The sequence below is a fragment of the Lampris incognitus genome, chromosome 9, assembly GCF_029633865.1.
Source record: "Lampris incognitus isolate fLamInc1 chromosome 9, fLamInc1.hap2, whole genome shotgun sequence".
Classification (NCBI taxonomy): Eukaryota; Metazoa; Chordata; class Actinopteri; order Lampriformes; family Lampridae; genus Lampris; species Lampris incognitus.
In genome coordinates, this window is record NC_079219.1 from 33,146,337 (window position 1) to 33,164,256 (window position 17,920).

The window sequence follows — 17,920 nt, forward strand, 5'->3', positions numbered from 1 at the left end:
CTTGTAACTGTGACGTTTTAACACAGGCTTCTACCAGATGTCATAATGTTAAATATTAAGTTCATTATTGCCCATGTTTGTAAGGACTTTTTACCACGTATAGAAAGTAGGATGCTCTCACTCGCTGTACCCCATTCCTTTGTAGATCCAAAAAATTACTCTGTTTTCTGTAGTTTTTTTTTTTTACCTGAAATAAGACATTTGGTATTGTAGCTACATGGAGAGAATTATAGTTTTTAGGTCTTGGAAAATATTATTGCTTTCTTGTGAATTCGCCGTCTTTATATGAAAAAATAAAATCTTGGAAAAAAACATCACTGTCTCCAGTGAGCTCTTTCCTGTATGATGTAATCCAGAATAAGAAGCTTTGACCAAGATATTTTGAATAAATAAATATTTAATGCCCTTCAAATGCTCTGTAAGTTAATGTTTAAAACAGAACTTTTCTGGATCGTAATGTAAACACAGTATAGCTGCAAGTTGAGATTTATCAGGATAATGTTGGCATTCAGGGTCCATTGATATTAAATACAACCACTCATTTAACGAACACAATGCATTTTCAAGCGAACTTTCATGTTCAACCTCTAATATGGTTTCTTATTTCAAATAGAGCCTAATCCCATGTATGTACAATTGCTGCTGTACTCAACCAAGGATGCTCTTATCCTGAGAGAAAACCTCATTACACATTCCAACATTTGTTCTACAGCAAATGTAAAGGTAATATGATTTCTTGTAAATGATATTACTGATACAGCAGATGTTCCTGTGGCAGTCAATCACCTATAAAACCTGATCACTTAATTTCAGCCATCTAGGTTGGAAAATCCTGCCTCAAATCTACTATGGATAGAATAGATAAATCTGACACCAGTAGTGAAGTGAAACATCAGGAGACTGATGTTAAAGCTGTAAGTAATAAGTGAAAGACTCATAACAGAGTGGAAACAAACTATTGCTTTACTGAGGCAGGGAAAAGCTCTTACTTGATCAGGAGAATTTTCTGTGTGGATCAATCTACACTGAGGATGACCAAGTTCATACGAGCCGTTATACAGAAAACATTAATTCCTTCAGCCAAGAAAATTAAAACAAAAAAAGTCAATCAGCTCAAGTTACTACCCTGGAGTTCTAGCGAATCGTCTTCACTGGGCTCTTGAAGCTTGAAGCAGCCTGGAGCTGAAGCTGATAGGCCATTGGGTGGATCTTGAAACCATACAGCCTACGAAACAACAAAATACAATCATTATGTATGTCTATCATGGCTTTAAACAAGACTGCAACACACCCTTTTAGCCTGTCTCTGCCTTAAACATTTTGAAAAATTAAATAAGCTGGGTAGATAGCGAGAGGGAAAAGAGGATCGGGGGGGGGGGGGTTCTTGTGTTAGAGAGGTGTCCCACTGATTAAAAAGCTGAATCTGGGAAAATATGAATTTTACAGCATTTTCATTACTGAGCAGGTCAGAACCTTGGATGTTTGACCCACTAGGACTGCTAACTCTAGTTCAAGTCCCATCGGTAGTAATTGAGCCTTTATGGGCAGAGCCTGCGGTGGTCTCATTATAGTGTACTTCTGTGATGTGGTGGCTCAACGTTCTGGCAAAGTGCTTACTGGTTTTCAAACGTATTCATTTGCCTACAATTTGTATAGGGACCAATGCTCTAAATCCCAACCTTGGTTTTATATTTATTCTTCGTTATTCTGAAACCAAAAAAAAACAAAAACAAAAAAATCACTTTCTCAATTTATGTCTTCTGATAGGTGCCTGTGTAAGCACTGCAGTCAGATTCCTCAAAAGAAAATGTGTGTGGATGGCGGTGAATCTTAAATACCATGACAATCTTTATACATACAATGTGTGTGTAAGTTACCGTGAAGCATTCTACATGTTTCAAACAAACTATTTCATATGACTCCTCATCCAAACACATCAGGCATCAGAATCATTCATACCATTTCTAAACGACTATAGTCAAAAGTGGGGCTAGAAGCTGTCCATCATCGAGAGGGGTGGGATTATAAAAGGAAGACCTTGAAGAGACAAACAAATACGGATAAAGGCAAACACCTCAAAGCCATGTAGTCAACACGGTTGAAGAAGTAGTTGTATGAAGAATGAACATACAGCAACTGCAGACCACTTGAAACCCTGACCATTTTCCTACCCTTAGCACACCTGGCCAATTGCTGTAGAAAGTGGATTCAGACTGTGAAATGTTGGTTCTGGAAAGTAAAAAAAAAACCAAAAAACACACCTCCCCCTAAATCTGAAGATCAGCAATGAGCATTTTGATGATATTCATCACACTCCTAACAGTACTTTTTCCTGAAGCATGCAGCAGCCCTAATACATCTGTTTTAATGGTTTTTTTATGCCCCTTGTCATCCCACTTTGGAACAACCAATTTCCTATTCTCTAGTTTCCTATTCTCATTAGGACACACCACTGTGCATTCTGTTACATCATTCCCTTCTGAGCAACTGGGGAGGGTGTAGACTCCCAAGTGTCCTCTGAAAATGCATGAGTTAGCAGACTACTACTTCTAACCTGCCAGCTACAGGTTTCTCTTGAGGAATGTAACGCATGCCGAGGCTTACGCCATTACCCCTGGTTCCCAGTTCACCCCTCTATCTGTAGGAGTCTCCAATGGCAATGATAGGATACATTACCTCTTCACATTTCCTCACCAAGAAGCAATGACAATTGCACATAAAGCTGTCTCTTGTTTTGATCTTTTATTACACCTGCCTGATAACAATATTCTCTAAGAGTAGAAAACATGCCATCACAGTGGATCAAGCCTAATAACTGCATTGCATTGTAAAATGCCAAAAATGCATGGGCCAGAATTGGATATCAAACCACATTTATTCTACTCTTGAAAAGCTGACTTTCTAGAGCGGGGGTTGGCAACCTACGGCTCTTGCACGCCTCCCTTGTGACTCCCTAATGTCAAAAAATATAGCCCTATTTTTTTTTCTTTCTATCAATGTTGTTGACCTTAAGGTAATTAAAGTTATCCTAACACTAGCCATTAGTAAAAAATAATATGCAGATCGAATAAAGAAAATATTTAAATGGGCTATTTGTTACATCTACATACTGGCACATTTTAGCTTAAATTTGTATACATCCTGGCGCCTTTTAGCCGAAGTGAAGAGAGGTGGCTTGAGTAGCCTATGTATTCACCTAGCTATGGATTCAAACTCCAAAAAAAGAAAGCTATCGGAAGAAAACCGAGGATTTAGTAGTGCGTGGACAGATACGTTTGCCTTCACCGCCTCTACTGCTGGTTTGCCAGAATGCTTGATCTGTGGCGAAAAGTTTGCAAACAACAAAAAATGTAATGTTGAAAGACATTTCCAGAAGCACACTGCATTTGCTGAAAAATATCCAGCTGGGGAACACAGAAAGAAAGCGGTTCGGAACTGCTGCGGAAAGCAGAGCAAAACAAAGGTATTTTCAAGAAACGGATAACATCTCCGAAGTCCACCACTGTTGCTAGTTGCGTCGCAGCTCAGGAGACTGTAAAACATGGAAAGCCGTTCACAGACGGTGAATACATGAAAACATCCTTTATCAAAATATCAGAGCAGCTCTTTTCAGACTTCAAAAACAAATCAGAGATCATTCAGAAAATTAGAGATATGCCGCTCTCTGCTAAGACAGTCAAAGACAGCCATAAGAATGTCAGCAGACATCACCTGTCAGCAAATGAATGACATTAACTCAGCTCCTGTTTATTCTATTGCCTGCGATGAGACATGCAACGTGAATAACATTGAGCAGACTGCGTTTCTATGTAGGTAAGTGAACTCCGATGGAGCGCAGGAAGAAATCTTTGCTCTGATACCGATGAAAGGCCAAACATGGGGGGAAGACATTTGTGAGGCTGTCTTGAACTGTTTAAAGATAAAAAAATAAACAAGTCACATGGGGTCAGTGGCTACAGATGGGGCACCTAGTATGAGAGGAAAGCAGAAGGGGTTTGTGACTTTACTACAAAAGCCGTTAGATCGAATGCTTCTAATGTTTCACTGCATCTTGCATCAAGAAGCTCTGTGTGCTCAAACATTCCCCCCTGAGTGTATAGAAGTGATGAACCTAGTTGTCCAGATCGTGAACAAAATTATTGCAAAAGGCTTAAACCACCATCAATTTTGTGCAATGCTTGATGAGGTCGACAGCGCATATTCGGATCTTCTGCTCCACAACAAAGTACGGTGGCTGTCAAGAGGGGCGGTCCTGAAACAGTTTACCGCTTGCATAGAGCACATGAAACCCTTCCTGCAAAGCAAAGGCCAGGTCTATCCGCAACTGGAAGATCCAGATTGGCTGGAGAAGTTACACTTCATGGTGGACATGACAGGTCACCTGAACAATCTAAACAAGTCTTCAGGGAAAGGGGAGCATGGCACAGCAACCGCTAGAGGAGATTTTAGTGTTTGAGCAAAGTTGACAGTGTTTGTGAAAGATATACAGAGAGGCACACCGTGCCACTTCCCTTCATTGAAAGAGTTCAGAGAACATAATCATATGATCAGCGGTGATTATTTACAACGTGCGATCACAGGAATGCAATCGGCACTTGAGGAACGATTCGGAGAGTTCCGAAATGAAAAAAACACACTAGCCTTCCCTGTCACACCCCTGGACATTGATCCATCCCTGTTAAACACATCCGCAATCTCAGGAGTAAGCCCATCTGATCTTGAAATTGAACTGTCCGACAAAGATACACTACCGTTCAAAAGTTTGGGATCACCCAAACAATTTCGTGTTTTCCATGAAAAGTCACACTTATTCACCACCATATGTTGTGAAATGAATAGAAAATAGAGTCAAGACATTGACAAGGTTAGAAATAATGATTTGTATTTGAAATAAGATTTTTTTTACATCAAACTTTGCTTTCGTCAAAGAATCCTCCATTTGCAGCAATTACAGCATTGCAGACCTTTGGCATTCTAGCTGTTAATTTGTTGAGGTAATCTGGAGAAATTGCACCCCACGCTTCCAGAAGCAGCTCCCACAAGTTGGATTGGTTGGACGGGCACTTCTTTGAGCAGACTGAGTTTCTGGAGCATCACATTTGTGGGGTCAATTAAACGCTCAAAATGGCCAGAAAAAGAGAACTTTCATCTGAAACTCGACAGTCTATTCTTGTTCTTAGAAATGAAGGCTATTCCATGCGAGAAATTGCTAAGAAATTGAAGATTTCCTACACCAGTGTGTACTACTCCCTTCAGAGGACAGCACAAACAGGCTCTAACAGGTACTATTTAATGAAGATGCCAGTTGGGGACCTGTGAGGCGTCTGTTTCTCAAACTAGAGACTCTAATGTACTTATCTTCTTGCTCAGTTGTGCAACGCGGCCTCCCACTTCTTTTTCTACTCTGGTTAGAGCCTGTTTGTGCTGTCCTCTGAAGGGAGTAGTACACACCGGTGTAGGAAATCTTCAATTTCTTAGCAATTTCTCGCATGGAATAGCCTTCATTTCTAAGAACAAGAATAGACTGTCGAGTTTCAGATGAAAGTTCTCTTTTTCTGGCCATTTTGAGCGTTTAATTGACCCCACAAATGTGATGCTCCTGAAACTCAATCTGCTCAAAGAAGTGCCCATCCAACCAATCCAACTTGTGGGAGCTGCTTCTGGAAGCGTGGGGTGCAATTTCTCCAGATTACCTCAACAAATTAACAGCTAGAATGCCAAAGGTCTGCAATGCTGTAATTGCTGCAAATGGAGGATTCTTTGACGAAAGCAAAGTTTGATGTAAAAAAAATCTTATTTCAAATACAAATCATTATTTCTAACCTTGTCAATGTCTTGACTCTATTTTCTATTCATTTCACAACATATGGTGGTGAATAAGTGTGACTTTTCATGGAAAACACAAAATTGTTTGGGTGATCCCAAACTTTTGAACGGTAGTGTATATGGGTATCCAAGTTCAAAAGCCTGAAAGCTGCACTCGAAGACGTCGCTCGTCAGAAAGCTGCTCTCGCTCTAATCCACAATTGGAGAGAAATTGAAAAACTCCCCAGACCCGACAAACTTGTGTTTGAAACATGGAATGCAATTCCTGACAATTATGCTAACATGAAGTATGCGTTTGAAGTCCTGTCCATCTTCGAATCAACATATTTGTGTGAGTAATTTTTCTCAAGCTTGAACTACATAAAGTCCAAACATAGCTCCCGACTTACAGACAAGAGCCTGCAGTCCTGCGTGAAGATGAAAGTTACGTCTTACTGCCCTGATATCGAGAAGATCTGCAGTAATATCCAGAAACAGAAGTCCAATTAACTGGTGAGAACGATATCCTTCATTGGTATCATCTCTTTTAGCAAGTTTTCTCCATGAATTATGTGACATAGTTGTGTTGCTCATCAGGTCCTAGATCGATTGCTGTACGTGGCCATGGATAAAATAACCCCACAACAGATAACCTTACACTGAATTATAGCATATCTTTGTTCAAAATGCAGCTCATTGTTTGAAACTGGTCTATTTTTTTCTACTTTTACAATTTAAAGCTAGCTATGTTTTGTTTATACCTTAAATTTAATTACATTTGGGCTTATCATCTCATTGGTCTTTCACAAAGCTAGCTAGTAAGCCCACATATGCAAGTGGATTGTTTTCTCCACTACTGTACCATTGTTCTCTCTTGTGTTTTGTTGGAAAAGGCATCCCTCACAAAAATAAAAGTGTCAACTGTTTCTTTATTACAATAGTAGCAGGTATGTAGCTGGGTATATCAATTAATGAATGCACAAAAAATTGAATTAATAACAATGTTATGTTAAGCTTAAAATAACCAAATAATAGGCCTAATAAACAGCCTATCCAGTCACCTTGTGGTAGGCTACAGCATTTAGCTAATGCTCATCTAAACATTAGTAGCCTACTGCTAGTGCTATGGGACTCAAATATTTTTTGCGGCTCCAGACAGAATCACCGCACCCCCACCCCACTTCCAGCCAAAAAAATGGCTCTTTACATGGTAAAGGTTGACCACCCCTGTTCTAGAGGCATGGAAGATACATCATATATTGAACATATGGTCACTCAGCCCATGCTAGTGATAGGTGACAAATCAGACCACAGGATGAACCAAACAAACCTTGGCACAAACTGGTTGGCTGGTCGTTTCGGCCTGTACTCTGGGTGCACCATGAACAGCATGTGTGGGAATCCCGTCCCAAAATAGGCCCCATCTGTGTGGTGGTGTCGGGAGGATTTAGGGGTGTAGACATCCATGCACTTGGGGCAATAAAGCTTTACCATTGCTTCACCTGGGATGTCGGACAAACCTAAAAAGGATAAATGGTAAGAGAGCATAATATTTTTTACGAGGTAAATGTCATTAAATCAAGATCAAGATCAAAGGTTTAAGGGAGATGTGATGAAATAATATGAGTCAAGACTTACCAATAGGAAGCATAGGCTGATTCTCACAATACACTCTTGGGCAATAACCAAAATCCCCTTGCTGATACTTTTCCAACTAGAATACATTCAACAATACCCAAGTAAGAACATGCCATTGACTTTATGAAATGTTAACAACTGGCTATACCATTGGTAAGGTAGTCTGTCTTTTTTTCAGTGATGCAGCCTACCATCTGTGCTATCCCTCTGTTGGTAAGGATGTAACGTGCGTGAATGAGACCATAGAGCATCTCTGCAGCTTGCTCAATCAAGTCACTCTGGTTAGGGTTGTCTTCGAGTTCCTCATCTGTATGCAGAGAAGACATTGAGGGGGTTTAGGCTGTTAAATCAACAGCCGTGCTTGCTGTGTTGTTTTGGGCCCCATTTTCGTGACTCAATAAGCATGGCATACATCACAGTCAACTGCATACAGCTCAATACGCTGGAGGCACAGTGAATGCATGTTTGGTATTTTTGTGGTGAAAGGTACCATTTTGGAGTATTTGGTAACATATACTTGTTTATTTAGGATACATTAAAACAAAACCCTTTTATTTTTGTACTGTTCACCTGTATGAAAATAGGGTTTGCTCTGATGACAAATGAAAATTGCTACTCCCTTGATGCTCTCACCTGGCTCAAGGTCCAAGATCATGTCCAGGGCCTGACGATAGTGGGGGACCTGTTCATTCAAACCTGTCAGATTGAACTTGTCCTGTATGTAATCCTCATCGACCTTGAAAAGTAAACACAATGCGTGATTATCCACAATACTACCAGAAAGTTGAATCAGTTCATCTGGACACAATGTTTATTGGGACAAACGTTTCATCTCTCATCGAAGTGACCTCTTCAGTCTCAACTGACTGCAGATATCCCCACCCTTATAAACGGCACAGTTGCACACCAACTGCCACCAACGATCGGTTTCATATGCAAATTACCATGACCATTAAGTAGAGTTACAATGGCCACGTGTACTATTCACAGAGGATTGGATTACTCAGCATGCATCAAGACTTTTTAACTCATTTTGGTGAGGGATTGCCTTAAAATTGTACTCGAGTATGAGCGAATGGCACGTAACATGGCAGATTACAGAAACCACCTGTGATTCAGCCTCAGGTGCAGACAGAGCGGGATTACATTTAAGAGCCTGCAAATGAAATCTTCAGTCAGGGGAAACCAAGCTAGCAACATCCTCCAGAAGGAACATGGAAAGTTGAATACCAGGCAGCAAAAGTAGTTTGACCCACTTGCTGCAAGCCAGCGACATCTGCAGACAACAAGACGGCGCTTTTAACGGTACACCGAGACGGACACCAGACACATGCCTCTGATGTGGACAATTGGGTGAAGAATCTGTCCCGACAGACAACTCACCCAGGCAGAAAAAGATGCTAAGGGGCTGAATTTTGCTTTTACACCGAGGCAAACATCAATAGTGGAACTGATCACAACCACGGAATTAGCAATCTGTAACAACAATATCACCAACCCGGAAGCAGAGCAACTGTGGACGAAAGTTTCAGCCTGCCTCAGCAATGCGAAGACGCTGCCGTCCAACATCAGCAGAGAAGAGAGAAATGCACTCACGACTCTTAGTAAGAACAATAACACCATCCTCCTTGCGGCGGAAAAAGGCAGATGCAGTTTTATTAAACCAGACAGACCATCATGAGAAAGTTATGACATTACTTAGCGACATAAATACATAAATGTCGGAACAGTTGAGATTCATATTTTTCCAAACAAGTCTCAGTTGCTTTCAAACCCCAAAACATGCTGTGCCAGAAAGTAGTCCACCCCAAAGATCGGGTCCCCTGGCATAAACAAAGCAATATACTGTACGCTGTTAAGTGACAGGAGGATTGCCAGGACTTGTACATCAGGGAAACCAAACAGATGCCAGCAAAGTTGGCACAACACAGAAGAGCTAACACATCAGGCCAGGACTCCACAGTCTACACCCACCTACAGGCCAGTGGCCACTCTTTCAAGGTTGACGACGTGCACATCCTTGATAGGGAGGAACTCTGGTTTGAGCAGGGAGTCAAAGAGGCCATTTATATGAAGAATGACCATCCCTGAACCGGGGGGGGGGGTAACAGTACACCTGTCACAATCTTTAACTTTGCAAACTTTGCATCTGTGATTGCAAATATTCCCCAATCCTGTGAATAGTACACATGGTCATTGCAACTCTAGTTAATGGTCATGGCAATTTGCATATGAAACCAATCGTTGGTTGTGGTCATTATGCAACGGCAACCGTGCTTTTTATAAAGGTGTGGCTATCTGCAGTCAGTTGAGACTCAAGAGGTCAGTTGGACGAGTGATGAAATGTTCCTCCCAATAAACATTGTGTCCAGAGTAACTGATTCAACTTTCTGGTATTTCCTTACCTGATTATTGAGCATGCATCAAGAAATATCCACAATGGTATACCAAGATCTGTAGCCACTACACACTTGGCATGCCAACACTTAAGTCTAAACATTGCATAAGGACTTAAAGGGATTACTTAGCTGTTGCCCCTGAAGAAAGCAATGAGTTAAAATTAGAATTGGGTTGTAGGATTGTAAGCATATGGGACAAGCCAAGGTCACACACTGAAGCCACAGAATTCCCAGTATGATAATTTAATGTTCCTTGAATAAGTCTCTGTGTCATTTTTGTGTGATGCAGTGAGGCCCAATATGCTCTAATAGAGGTGCTTAGTGGGCAACATAAGTAACTTTTAGGCTATATTGGAAAGTTGGGTATGTGTCTAAGTTGAGGTTTGTGTGTGTACCACAGTGTTACCTTTAATATAGACCCTTTTACAGTTGGTAAATAGTGATCACGTCATTTAGTATGCCCGCGCATTTTGGCAGCAAAAATTGATTTTATTATTTGCTACCATACAACTGAACGCTATAACCTCTCATTTATGCTACAATGTAATTTCTATTTGTTATGTTAGCCACTTATGCATTTATCTAGACTCGTTTTATTGCTTGTAGCCACATTCTTCCCCTGTCTGTATTGAACGGTCTTTTCCCCGATAGAATGCGGTAGAAATTAATACCTTTAGTTTTGCTTGACCTGTTCTGGCAACCCACAACACAACAAGATGACATTTTAAAAATATAAATATCAATCAATCAAAAATCCACTTACACTCTGCATTGATTGGAGATGGAGAAGTTGCCTCTTTTGCTGCCAAAATGCGCACGCATACTATGCGTGACATAGGTCATAAAAGAGTCTATTAGGTGACTTGGATATAAATGGTTCATTATCAACAGAAAAAGTTATGTGCTATTTAGTTTGCAGCAATGGCATCGAAGCAATTAAAAAAATGTTTTTTAACAACATATAGTAGGGACGCACCAATACCAATACTGGTGTCGGATATCGGATCACTATTAGGCTAAACTGGAGTATCAGTATCAGCGAGTTTGTTTATCCAAGACTAACAGCTGACACAAATTCATGAGCAACATAAACACAAGCAAAGTGGCATAATTTACTGCATTTTTGCCACATTGAAGTCTAGTTCTTAAATGGTGGGAAACAAAAACCGGTTCTATTTCAATTATTTTTTTCCTCACTGACTCCAAAATAATGTGTCTAAGACTGCACTGTTCAGCAAAACATAAAGGATCGTCGGAACTCAGCATTGGCCAAACTTTGAGAGTCCAGTTGGAATTGGTATCAGCAGCAAAAAGTGATATCGGTACATCCCTAACACACAGCACAGGTTACAGGAGTAGTCTTACAATTGACTGTTAACTGTGCTTGCGTAAATACCCAGTAGCAAAAAAAAAAAAACAATTTTTGGCCCATACTTAGCTTTGCATCTGAACCATAACACCGTTTTTTGATCGGCAATAAAACCATCTAGACAAGGGTCTTGGATGGGATGCCTGCAGGTTGAATGGAGAGCAGGACGTCGCTGGCTTTCTCTAAACTTACCTCACAGAAGAACTCGTTCCCCCTCAGACCGCAGAACCAGGAGATCCAAGACACCTCCTCCGAGCTGCTCATGGTCCTGGTCACATCCAAACACAGAAGGCCATCAACAGTCAGCGTCACTACGCTAGCGCCAAACCAGTTACAAGTTGAGGTTAAATCCTCGTCTGAGTTATGAGTTTGTTAAAACACCAGAGAACAAAAGCGTTTTATCATTAGTACATAAACCCATGCAAACGACATGATCAACACTGGCTCATCTTTAGGTGAACCTTAGATTGGTTTTACACGATCAATTGCACTGGCTTGAAACTCGGCCACAACAATCGCAAAAATTTCAACTGTTTGGCTGATTTCATGCAACCAACAAATAATATGCCGGGTTATGTCAGACGAACGACTGTTGAGAGGCATAACAATTCAACGCAATGGAGCTATAAAAAATGGAGGAAAAAAACTAAAACGGACGTTTGAAAAGTTTGTCCTCGAAGATCTTATCTATTTTGGGAATTAAATTAAAAATTAACCGATTCACTCAGCCAAGGCTCACAGGACCGAACTAGCTCCTTGAATAAAGTGTGACAAGATCCATCAGTTTCTCTTTTGAGTAGCAATTCCTTGACCCACACCTTTTTATGTCGTTTTTCTTCCTCCAGCATATAAACAAGAACTTGCGCATTAACGGCTCTCATCACGCCGAGACTTGCTCGGAATGACCCTTCAGCAAGAAAACGATGCAGGACAAAATAAAAGCATGCAAATGCATTTAGCGTAACAGCTAAACAGTATCGACTGTGTGGCATGCGTCTTTAACTTATTTTGAATTGCTTCGTGTAACTGTAAAGTTGCACGGAAATAGTGTCGCGTACAACTTGTAACCTTCAATTAGTTGCGTTGAAGTTTCACTGTGCAAATGCTAAAGCTAACTGACGCCTTGTGAGCTAACGCGTTAGCTTCCTTGCGTCATAAGTTAACACGCTTGGAGGTCATCCAGAAATTGGTGATATCTGACTGCTCAGTAATTAAAGCAAAAACTTCCTACACAGAAACTATGGCATCTAGCAGCATGGTCTGACTTACCGTAAAATTAATACATTAAATAGCAAATTAGTCTAAGAGCTCATTTATGCTCAACGTTAAATACGTATGCGTGCGGAGCCTCCTGTCCGTACTCCGCGTTCATTTCGTCCGTATTTCTGCACGTTTTCTGGGAGCCTGCGGATCCGTACAAACGGAGCAGTACCACAGGAAATCGTGGGGGCAGTGTTGCGCAGTGTAGTTAATAGCTCACGCGCGACCAGCCAGCAACACACAAGAAAGAAGACGAAGAAGTGGCAGAACTTTTTGAGGAAAGGCTGCGCGAGTTAGTACGTAGTTACCAACATATTTATGATGTTACCTCGCCTGGGCACAGACCACCGCCGTCTACTACGCTGCCTCCTTTTTTTTAACAGACACCGTCGCCATGTTTGCTCTCTTCTTCGTGTGAATTTCCGGCAGCCTAGTATTGCTTAACAACCATGCCAACGGAAAACATGGATGGGAAGTATGTGGGCAGTGACGTTTAGAACATTTGAAACGGACGTATCTATTTACGTACGTAAAGGGAGCATATCTGAGCCTTAACGATTCCCTCTGGGCAGCGACAAAATAACACATACCCGGACTGGAACTTTCAAAATAAAACCCACAAGTGGCAGGATGTGTGGTGGTCTTTCTTCTTAGTGTTTATTGGCGGTTGGCAAACAACGAATTAGTGCATTACTGTTTGAGCTATAATACCACCTGTAACAATTACCGCCACCAGCTGGTATGGAGTGTAGATCCGAACGTCTATATTTACGCCCCCCCCCCAAACCCCTCAAATCTTAATTAGGAACTGAAACCATATTTTATAACACTCAGTTGAATTCTTCTGTAGCGTTATCTACTAAATCAAACTGTATTTTAATTTTTATGAGATTTTGAGTCAGACGCCTTCTTTCTGCCTCATATTTCTGACAATATATCGTGACATGCTCCAATGTTTCTTCTTGCCCACAGTAGTCAATCTGCCTGTATTGTGTTTGCCTGTTTTGAACAGTCTTCCTTTCAGTATGGAAGTAGTTTTATTTACCACTGTGGAAATACACCAAACTCAATTTTATAAGTAAAAAACCCCCACAGCGGTCACTTGCAAATTTCACCTTTTAATTAACCTTACAGTCAAGCAATGACAAAATTGTTTTTGACATCTTCCCTGGCCCCATGCATCTTTTCTTATAGGCCACATCAACGCCTAACCAATATCTCTTGTAAAGCGTTTATGAGCTTAGCCTTCATACGATTCTTTGAAATCCCAAAGACATAAAGGAAAAGAGTGAAGTGCAGGAACGAGTTCCCTCATGGGAGGTCTGAAAAGGTCTTTCGGGAAGGTGGTCCAGCATTTGTGGCCTCTTGGTCTTTACCCATGCCTTCAAACATCAAGATCCTTTTAGATAGAAAATGGAGAATGACAATTTTCAGGAGACTAAAAAAAAAAGTATCTCACCGATCTGCTAATTTGCATGAAAGCATTTATGTATCAAACACCTAATAGTTCACCATGGCCAATGTTTACAACCCTTTCTCCCAGCAATTCACCTATACAAAGAAATGTATCCGTATATTTGTCTATTCTCCCTTAGAACCCATCTGATTTTGGAAGCTGCAACACAATCTTTTGATCGACTATTTTTTGGAGTACTGTTATTTTCGCTGCCAGTCAACACAACTTTGGCAGCAGATTCATATGAAGATGACTTCCAATGAGAAACCATTGGTTGTTTATCTTGAAAGTTCTAAGGGTTCCTTTTTTAATCTTTTGGAACCCAACCCTCATCTTCCTGTCACCCAACCTTCGGGTCTTAACCAGTTCTCTAAGAAAATCACTGGTATGGGCTAGGTATACATTTGATAGTTTCCAACTCACAGCTTTAGTATTGCATTCTTTTTGCCCAGCATCATTTTTAAGAAGTCATTGTAGCAGATATTGTCTTGTGTTGATCCACCAACCACTTCTGACATCATCTTTTTCAATTCCAGGTGAGTTTTGGCCACTCCTAGTTTCTCCAGCATCCGTTTTAGTCCCATCAAGTCTATAAAATGTATTGTTTCAAGACAGCATGAAAAAAGCGAGTCATCTTCACAATTTGAGCCTTTTGAATCAATGCTGAAGGCTGGAATGACAAAATGAAATATCTGGTTTTTGCGTAATGATTGTTTAGGTCCATGGCCAAGTAGAGGCAATGGTCAAATGTTACCTATCTCTCCTTTGTCATTGAGATCAAACTCCATGTATTTACCTGAAAAGAAGGCCAAAATTCATGGATGTTCAAATATTTTTTTAGAAAACACATTACTTTTCAAAACAAGATGCGTCTTGAATTCTCACTTTTAAACATTTCAAGCTTTGAAGCAAGGTCTTCTTCTTCGGCATACTGGGGATCTGAAAGAAATGTCTTCCGAAATAGAATTAAAAAAACACAACATTTAACCATTTATTTTCATGATTATCGTCTGTAGCCATGCACTTGTATTATTCAGTGGTACGCACCTCATTGATAGAGTTTAGTTTTTCATCCTGTTGAGACTTGAGAAAACCATAAGCTTTACCCCCTGCAATGAACAATCATGTCAACACAAAGTGTCACATTGCTCTTGTCTTTTTTTGGTTTCGTTTCTCGAATAATTGTGCACAAGACAGATCTAGCCGCGGGCAGACAGACTCACCTTGAAATTGTTTGTCCATTTTCGTCCTTATGGTAAATAAGAACGGAGTCGGAAATGTGTTTTCTATTAAGAGTGTGAGAAAGAATAGAGGTGTGTTTCTGTAAAGAGTGGTTGACGAGGAAGCGAGGTGACTAATTTCAAGAAAGCATGTGACCTTTAGGGAAGTTCGCTTAGCACTTTTCCTATGCACAGACATCAGAAATGAGCAAAGAAGTGAATGCAAACTGGTGAACTGAACGAACTACAAACTCTCACCAGGAAAAAGGTCATGGGCTAACAAAACCCCATTTGATTCCATGGCCTGCCAACCCTCTGTGGCAGGAAGGTGCTTTTTTTTTTGAGTCATGGTTTGGAGGCAGGTAGAACTAGGAGCGGCTCATCTGGACAACGAGGAACACCTGTTCACATTTAACCTCCATGCCCATATCTGTAAATGGGTTTCACCAGCAGGCAGAGAGGAGAGCCTGGGTACCTGCTACTCGGTGTGAGTGTGAGCAGACTACATTAACTGTGACTGAAAAGGAAAGGTGGAGTGACTGTGTGATGACTGATGCCCTATAACTTGGGTTTACCTTTATATAGGTCTGAAACACCACGTGGAAAAATAGCTGCTAAAGCTATAATAATGATGGTAATGATAATGATGACAACAATAGTAATGATAAGGATAATTATCTACTACTACTGCTACTTTCGGCTGCTCCCGTCAGTGGATCATCTGTTTCCATCTCCCCCTGTCCTCTGCATCTCCCTCTGTCACACCAGCCACCTGCATGCCCTCTCTCACCACATCCATAAACCTCCTCTTTGACCTTCCTCTCTTCCTCTTCTGTTGCAAATCTGTTCCATCGCATACCCTTCTGTTGCAAATCACTCCTGACACCCTTCTCCGCCCACTGCACCCTACCTGCACTCTCTCCTTCACCTCTCTTCTGCACTCCCCGTTACTTTGGACAGTTGACCCCAAGTATTTAAACTCATACGCCTTCGTCACCTCTTCTCCTTGCATCCTCACCATACCACCTTCCTCCCTCTCATTCACGCATATGTATTCCATCTTGCTCCAACTGACTTTCATTCCTCTTCTCATAAATGATAATGATAATAATAATGTCCATAATTTATATGGCGATTTTCATAGGTGAAAAGCAGCTCAAAGTACTTTACATTAGAGAGAAAAAGACAAAACAATTACAAGCAGAGAAAAGACAAAAAGTCAGTTTATCAGTCAACAAATGGGAATGACATTATTTAAAAGCATATAAGATAAAAGTGGATTACAAAAGGATGGATATAAAAAAACAACAACAAAAATAGCAAGACATCAAATATTTAGAATCAATATCAGCTATTTATCAATGAATTAGTATAAGCGGTTTGGAATAATGAATGGATGGATGGATGGATCAAATATGATTATCATATAAAAGTAGTGTAAATTAAAAGACAGAGGGCTATTTTAATGAAATACCTAGGTTAAGATAATGTTTTGAGGTTCTTCTTTTCTTTTCTTTTTGAAGATGCCCACTGAACCTGCCTCCAGTTAATTCAAGGTAAATGTTAACAATTGTTAAGAGGCACCGTTGACCAGGCCACATAGTAACTGTTTCCTTATCCAGATACATATACATATGAAACCTGCAGCATGACCCAATGAGAAGTGAAAATAGGTAGACCACAGTCATGTATATTAAAGTAACTGCCTACTAGCTTTACCTATTTGACCTTCGATCACACAGAATATAACGGCACATCTTCATGTCCTTGGTCTTTTAGTGTTAGTTCTACTAATTATCATATCAGAAAGCAGAGGTGAGTAAATCGTTGTTTCTTTTGAGAATAAAATCAAGTATCATCAACATATATATATATATATATATATATATATATATATATATATATATGTGTGTGTGTGTGTGTGTGTGTGTGTGTTAAAAGAAACACTCAACGGTAGGGAAAGTGCTCAACAAATAAGGAGCAGAATAATCCAGTGAGTCAAGTAAATTCTTTATGAGACAGTACGAGCCTGTTTCATGCCATAAGCAATCATCAGCTGTCAATAAAACTATAAGTTTTATTCAGAATTTATAGTTTAACTGAAGACATGTTTATCAGTCGGTTGTAGTCATAATAAAAAGTGGTGACAAAGATATCAGAATCAGAATTAGAATCACGTTTATTGGCCATGTAGGTTTGCACAAACATGGAATTTGACTCTGATTTCATGGCTCTCACAGTGTGCTTAACACAGAATAACAACACTACAACACAACAATCTTCAGATATATACACAAGGATTGACTATATACAGGTGAAATAAGAGGTGATAAAGTGCAATGGTGCTGAGAATATATCAGATATGTTGAAATACTAGATATTAGCTGGTTATTTACATACATGCCTGACATAGATGGATAGATTGTTGATTGGCTAAATAAAGTAATGATTTTTTTTCTATGGCTTGTCAGTGTTATGTTTGATATTTATGCGAGATTCCAATCGTGAAACTAAACACATCATTCTACACTCACGTCAATATTCTACTGTCAGTCTGATTCATGTCTTTATGTCTAGAAACTAATTCTCCTTTTAATGGGGGTCAACCACTGATTGTAAAAGTCATTCTTGAAGAAGATATTTCTCTCAGTTGTTTAACGGCAAACATCAAGAGCATGGAGAGCTGCCACAGAGTCAGATGGACAAAATATTCCGGAGATGATTCTACTCAGCAAATTTATCCTTGCCAGCCTAAGATGTCCAAATACCCAGA

General features: G+C 40.2%; 2 protein-coding genes across 5 annotated transcripts; both read right to left on the reverse strand.

Moving 5' to 3' along the window:
- Window positions 1-391: 391 nt before the first annotated feature.
- LOC130118305 (casein kinase II subunit beta) lies at window positions 392-12,873 on the reverse strand. Of its 3 annotated transcripts, none has more exons than XM_056286717.1 (7): window positions 12,800-12,873; window positions 11,404-11,479; window positions 8,077-8,179; window positions 7,635-7,750; window positions 7,444-7,519; window positions 7,136-7,325; window positions 392-1,225 (listed from the first exon to the last, which is right to left on the reverse strand). In XM_056286717.1, exons 2-7 carry the CDS (start codon window positions 11,473-11,475, stop codon window positions 1,135-1,137), a joined length of 648 nt encoding a protein of 215 aa, XP_056142692.1. In that variant the 5' UTR covers window positions 11,476-11,479; window positions 12,800-12,873; the 3' UTR covers window positions 392-1,134. The 3 variants fall into 3 exon arrangements, with proteins under 3 accessions (XP_056142692.1, XP_056142691.1, XP_056142690.1); XM_056286716.1 differs by lacking the exon at window positions 12,800-12,873 and adding an exon at window positions 12,481-12,779; XM_056286715.1 differs by lacking the exon at window positions 12,800-12,873 and adding an exon at window positions 12,030-12,299.
- A 695-nt stretch (window positions 12,874-13,568) lies between these two features.
- Window positions 13,569-15,257, reverse strand: LOC130118079 (allograft inflammatory factor 1-like). Of its 2 annotated transcripts, none has more exons than XM_056286395.1 (6): window positions 15,151-15,257; window positions 14,975-15,036; window positions 14,813-14,879; window positions 14,682-14,723; window positions 14,351-14,516; window positions 13,569-13,870 (listed from the first exon to the last, which is right to left on the reverse strand). In XM_056286395.1, the coding sequence occupies exons 1-6, from the start codon at window positions 15,167-15,169 to the stop codon at window positions 13,783-13,785; spliced, it is 444 nt and encodes a 147-aa protein (XP_056142370.1). In that variant the 5' UTR covers window positions 15,170-15,257; the 3' UTR covers window positions 13,569-13,782. The 2 variants fall into 2 exon arrangements, with proteins under 2 accessions (XP_056142370.1, XP_056142372.1); XM_056286397.1 differs by having other exon boundaries at window positions 14,813-14,866; window positions 15,151-15,199.
- Between the last annotated feature and the right edge of the window lie 2,663 nt (window positions 15,258-17,920).

What these genes read in the sequence shown, in the direction of transcription:
- LOC130118305 (XM_056286715.1), bottom strand. Translation starts at nt 12,079, where the DNA reads ATGCGCAAGTTCTTGTTTATATGCTGGAGGAAGAAAAACGACATAAAA. An exon ending in AAGAAAAACGACATAAAAAG is followed by an intron (nt 11,480 to 12,029) that starts GTGTGGGTCAAG and finishes GGATGTGACCAG; the next exon opens with GACCATGAGCAGCTCGGAGG. An exon ending in GATCTTGGACCTTGAGCCAG is followed by an intron (nt 7,751 to 8,076) that starts GTGAGAGCATCA and finishes CTCTGCATACAG; the next exon opens with ATGAGGAACTCGAAGACAAC.
- LOC130118079 (XM_056286395.1), bottom strand. An exon ending in AAAGCTTGAAATGTTTAAAA is followed by an intron (nt 14,724 to 14,812) that starts GTGAGAATTCAA and finishes CCTTCTTTTCAG; the next exon opens with GTAAATACATGGAGTTTGAT. An exon ending in AAGAATGCAATACTAAAGCT is followed by an intron (nt 13,871 to 14,350) that starts GTGAGTTGGAAA and finishes TCTATCTAAAAG; the next exon opens with GATCTTGATGTTTGAAGGCA.